Raw genomic sequence first — 6000 nt, 5'->3', positions numbered from 1 at the left:
GAAAGCAAGGTGAATGGTGTGATGTTCCTTTCCTAAAATACATTCAAACTTCCATTTATGCAACAATCAGCAGCTGTGACATCATAATCCAAAGGTACTGTTTTATCTTCGTGCAGAGAAGGGGATTACTACACAATCGTATTCTCAGCACTTTGCTGACTTAACACCTATATCACTCCTGCACCACACTCTGATTTTATGAACTTGGGTGAGTGTACTACGCTTTACTTTTGTAATCTGAAAAACGTATGTGATTAAAAGTCATGAACAGTATCCTTTACTCTGTTATAAAATTGGTTTTTCATATGCATATGTGTTTTAATACAGCAAGAAGCATGTCTAGTCATGAAACAATGTCTATAAAACTATTCAAATGAAAGAACTGTTTACAGATAATCATATTTATTGAATTATTTATTTTGATGAAGCTGAAGGCCACTTTCACATACTTCATTTCAAAAGGTGGGCTGCAATTTTACAGATTCCTACGGAGTTTCTCCTCATGTAATCAAAATACTGATACTCTGGTTCCACTGTCTTTCAGAAAGCACTTTTAGAAACACAATTTCCTATACAATGTCCACTATCTGTAGATTTATTAGGAACCCATCAATAAACCCTTTTTAAAAGGAAAAAAGAAAAAAAAATTCATTCTTACTTAACTATATTCACATTAAACTAGTATTAACCTAGAAAATAATGTTAGGTAGAAATACCATTTTAGTCATAAAATTTTCTCAAACACATGTCATCACTTGAATTTCCTCTGCTCACTTTGGCACATCTAAACTGGTACAGAAAGTATACACTGTTTGGATAATTCTTGAGGAACATATTTGCATCAGAATTGAAAGATGGATTTTGAAATTTATAATATTACATTGCCTAAGATATATTAAAAAAAAATCTGTCCATATTTTTACAGCAAAAGAGGAGAGGAAAACAAATTTTCAAAAGTCTTTGGAGCTTCTAGAACCAGTGACCTTGAAAAATAAATCTTGCATCAAAGAAAAATCTCAATTCTCTCTGAAATCTTCCTTCTATAATATACTTCCTTCCAATGTTCTCTAAATTCTAATGGCTCAGACAGAGAACTTCTATGTCCTTGTAGCCGTGTTCCTCTCTGAGATGTGAACAGCAATAGGGCTCAATTGCTCAACCTTTATTTTTTTCTTTCTTTCCATTTCTATGCTTCATTTCCTTCATGTAGCTCGGACTGGAAAAAAAATCAACATGTTCTGATGAGCTTAATATTCCGAGGCAGGAAGATGGACCCGAATTGAGTGGAGATTGGAGCTCCAAAATAAATATAACACCATGTGTCAAATAAAAAAAGAAAAGGTAGTCTCCTGTAGAAATCAGAAGAGATAATAAAAAAAAGGCAACAAATAGACAGCAACTTTTTTTCATACCTACACAAGCATCTCAAAAAGACTGCCAACTTTAAGAATGATTTACCTGTTGCTTATTTGGAACACTTCTGGATTTATCTGCTAAACAACGGTTTATGTTGCCTTAAACCAAATTTTATTGGCTTGTATTGGAGGACTGGGGAGGATTTTCTGAGAATTTTTATATTGCAAAATAAAATATATTTGCTAACCCACAGCAATAAAATTCTGCTGGATGCTCTAATCTAGCAAGCCGAAAGCATCACTGTAAATTAAATTTGTCCCAAGTTTTGATATGCAAGAAGTTCCAGGGCTTTCCTGGCAGATCGTGTTTTATTTGCCTCACTGCGATGCCATCACTGACAACACGGCACTCCTCACTCAGAGGAAGGCCGGGTGCCTTTGCAGGTATCTGAGAGTTGCTGTCTATTCACAAACCACTGAGCATTTCTTTCTTTCTTTCTTTTTTTTAAAATCAAAAAAGCCTTCAAATGCTCAGAGTCTGTGGTCAGTGCAGTCCCTTGGACAAGTCTAATGAAGATTTGCTTCAACAAGGCAGAAACCTAAACAGTTAAAAATGGAGGAATATTTACAACCATTTCCCTTTAGCAAGCGCAGTTCTTGTGGTTCTGCACGTCATTTGGGTTGCTGTTTTTTCTCTCTTTTTGCCTCGACTTTTCCTTCAGTACCTTTCAAACGAAGGTCCCCAGGGCTATGAGTACAAGCTCTCCGGGCCGGTTCCGTACATGTCTGCGAGGCGTTTAAAACGCGGCCCCCAGTCACTAAGGTAGTCGTAGTTCTGATCAGAGTTTGAGCTGATGGAATCTAGGGAGCTGAGAGATTCCGCCACCGAGCCATTCCCCTCGAAGGCGTACGTCTGCAAGGAATCGTAAGGCGGGGCGCAGGGATCCACGTCGGCTTCTTTCAGCCTTTCCCAAATAAACTCCCGGAAAATGACGTTATCCGGGATGCTTTTAAAAGTCGGTCGACTCAAGAACTGGATCTCCGGGGTCACATCCCTGCGGGTCTTGGTGTCTCTCATGACGTTGAGGTTTCTGAGCGCGGCCATGTCAAAGGCTTCCGTGTCTTCCTCGCCCCCGCCCTCGTCGTCGTAGCGGACGATGTTTTCTCGGATGTCTCTCTCCTCGTCGAAAATCAGGGGCTCTTTTTTCCTTCTTCTCATGGTGACGATCAGGAGGATCAACACTACGACAAGGAGACAGCAAAGCAATAGATTCAGTCAATGCACCGGCTCCCCCCTCCATCCTGGGGAAAGCAGGTCTCTGCTGTTGATTTCAGGGGTTTCTGTCCTTTAAAGGGAAATGAATGGGCTGCCTGCTTACGCGGGAGCTCACAGCAGTAGACGCGCTCAAATTGCTCCAATGCCTTTAATATCGAACACGTTTTATACATCAAGAAACCCGTCCCCATACCTGTTCAGAACTGATGTCAGCCTCTTGAATGTAACCTCCCGAGCATTTGACAATGCAGAGGGGAGGGCCAGCTCAGGATAAATATGATAATTTCAAAGCCATGAAACACAAAGGGACTTTTTTTTTTTTTTTGAACTCTTTAATTGCTGAAAAGGCAAAGTGACATTCATGAATGTTTGGGGTCTAATTTAACAACTGCAATTTCCGAGGGAAATGGATTATAGCGTTTGGCTGGGTTCTTTGAAGAAATGCCTAGTACTTGTCTATGAAACTCAGCTGTTAAATAAAAGCCAGTGTGTCAGACCCTATACAAACATTAAAAGCTTCCCTCTAATAGAGTCCCGCTTTCAGCATGAAACACTGAACTGGGTTTTTAATGTATTATGCCTACAGGTATTATGCCTACGGGTTGTAAGGTTTTAGCAGCAGCCAAAGATTGACTGAAGAAGTCAATCATTTCTTTAACATTAGGAGTTTTTCTTTTATCAAAACATACATAATAAAGCATATGTTTGCACTGGAAAACAGACACAAACAACTACACTGGCTATACTTTTAAGCAAACTGAATATACTTTTTGTCAGTTAATTTTTATTGGAGTTCAGTCGCTTTACAATGTGGTGCTAATTTCTGCTGTGTAGCAAAGTGAATCAGCTATAGGTTTACATATATCTGGTCTTTTTTTTGGATTTCCTTCCTATTTCAGTCAACCCAGAGCATTGAGTAGAGTCCCATGTGCTATCCAGTAGGTTCTTGCCAGTTAATCCACTTTATACATAGTATCAATAGTGTATACACTGGTCCCAATTCATCCTATCCTCCTTTTCTCCCTTGATGTCCATACATTTCTACTCTACATCCATGCCTCTTTCTCCTTTGCAAGTAAGTTCATCTACCTCGCTTTTATAGAACCGAATATATACTTTTGTGCCTCTTAATAAATACAGTTGTCCTGTATCTGCAGGTTCCACATCCAAGATTCAACCAACCTTGGACTGAAATCTTTTTTTTTTTTTTTTCAATTTCAGGAAGTTCCAAAGAGCAAAACTTGAATTTGCTTCACTTAGGCTACGATTTATACAACATTTACATTTAATTTGCAACTACTGACATAACATTTACATTGTATTGGGTGTTATAAGTAGAGATGATCTGAAGTATAGGGGAAGATGTACATGGGTGATATGTAAATACTACGCCATTTGACATAAAGGACTTGAGCATTTTTTACTTTGGGAATCAGTTCCGCACAGATATAGCTGGACAACTGTATACACTAATAAGATGATGACTGCTCTGTTCTGGCTATGAGTTACTGAATGCTGGTTGACTTGGGAACACATTAGATTTCATGGCCTAAGAATTAAAATGAAATAGAAAGGTATTCTTGAATTTTAGAATTCAAACCTATATAATCATTAGTGAAAATCAGTGAGTTATCTTTGGCTACAAATAAGATATCCTTTTAACAGTTTTTAATCACAAGAACTTTTTTCCTGGAAGCTCTAGAAGTCTCAAAATATATACTGAGTGGATTACTGTTTTGAGGCATATTACTCTCAGCAGTTTAAAAAGAAGTTTATATTTAAAATACCCTTTAAGGTTTTTCTTTGGCATTAAGAACACATTTGAGAACAAAAATATAAAACTAAGAAAGACATCAAAGTAATTTGGAGTAATTAAAGGTAATGAGTAGGGGTGAAGTATATTCCAGCCTTGACCTCAATTTGTCTTAAAAAACAAAATCTAAAGATGTATTAATTTTAAACAATTTTATTATCATCAATGAAAAGCATATGCTTTCTTAGGTATGTGTCTGCTATTTGTTTTCCATCATCAGTGGGAATATGACTGATAAAAATAATTTTACTGGGGATCTTTGGAAATAGGGGGAAGCCAATTGTTTACTGTGGCCCTTTTTAATTTCTTTTCCTATTTGACCCTGGCCCATTGCTCCCCTACAAGCTTTATCTGCACCTGACAGTTTAGGAACTAAGATAAGTTTCTGAGCTTTCTGCCCACTTTCTTGTGTTACTATGGCACATAAATGCTTTTCTCTTCATCCTTCATCTTATTTACTACACTTGAATGTTTTCAACTGGCTTCATCAAAGTAGCAGATGTGTAATTCCAAAACCCATGGTTTTGAAATGAATGAGACATCATTCATTTCCTGTCTATTCCCATAAATACTCTGCTACGTGTCTGCCCTCTCTGCTAAGTCGATTCCCAACCCTGTCCCTTTTTGTCTTCTGAAAATTAGCACATCCACCACTCCAAAGCCTTTTAGTTTTCAAGCTCCATGCCAGAATGCTACAGCAAAAACAGGTTTACAAAAGACTGGTATGTTTCTATTGTAACATTCTGGTATGAAACTTGAAAACTAACATATAGCTTCGGTGTCAAGCCGGCCTTAGATAAAAGTCCATTCGTTCCTGATATTCGCTGCATGATATTTGCCCAGTAGTTACTGCTTGGGCAAGTCACTTAAACGGAACCTAGTCATATGTGATAGTTATAGCCAATTTCTGTGCTCACAGGGGGGACTAAAGAGATCAAAGAGATTTGGGAATCGTGTAGGGAGATGAGCAGCAGGCTAGGCACTTGTGCAACAGAGATGAGTTCATAGTTATCCTGTGACCTACAAGAACATTCATTCAAAATTCTGTGAACACAGCAAGTGAAGATGTATTTCTCCCCTGAGGGAAAACCAAGAACGAAGTTAGGTAATAAGCAAAGTAGAAGGCGGATCAAGTTCATGGCAAGCCCTATGCCTAAAGATGAAATGGGAGAGAAAAAAAGCAGTAAAGTAAGATGATGGTCTGAATGCAGAATATCAGCTGACCTTCCTGGTAATCCTCTGGAGTAAGTCTTTTCCCAGTGGCAGGCTGTCTCAGACACGAAATAATCTCTCTGTGGTCAAGATAATAACCTGGGTTGAGTTGTACTCCCATCTATCTTCAAAGCCTTTGTAATATTCTCTCATGCTGTGAGCTTAGAACTTCCATAGAAGGTAATAGAGAGGAAAGCTGAGAACTAGGGTTAACAGTTGCTAGAACCCAGAAAGACACATCAGGAAATTTAGATTTATATACTTTAGTTTCTGAAACTTTTTTATATGGTCTGCTAGAAATGAAAGTAATTGCAGCAGAAAGTTTAACCAAGAAAGACTTCTCA

At 38.1% G+C, this 6000-nt stretch overlaps 1 protein-coding gene across 4 annotated transcripts in view; it reads right to left on the bottom strand.

Moving 5' to 3' along the window:
• Positions 1-385: 385 nt before the first annotated feature.
• Positions 386-6000, bottom strand: part of CDH7 (cadherin 7) — a 139156-nt gene continuing 133541 nt past the window's right edge. For all 4 annotated transcript variants that reach the window (XM_070452928.1, XM_070452927.1, XM_070452929.1 and 1 more), the window contains one exon: positions 386-2597. In XM_070452928.1, coding sequence (XP_070309029.1) covers positions 2104-2597 — 494 coding nt within the window. In that variant the 3' untranslated portion in view covers positions 386-2103. The remainder of the gene's footprint in view (positions 2598-6000) is intronic.

The sequence above is a fragment of the Odocoileus virginianus genome, chromosome 22 (genome assembly GCF_023699985.2).
Source record: "Odocoileus virginianus isolate 20LAN1187 ecotype Illinois chromosome 22, Ovbor_1.2, whole genome shotgun sequence".
In the NCBI taxonomy this organism is placed as follows: Eukaryota; Metazoa; Chordata; class Mammalia; order Artiodactyla; family Cervidae; genus Odocoileus; species Odocoileus virginianus.
Note: the sequence above shows the minus strand (reverse complement) of the source record. Positions and strands in the feature narration are given on the sequence as shown.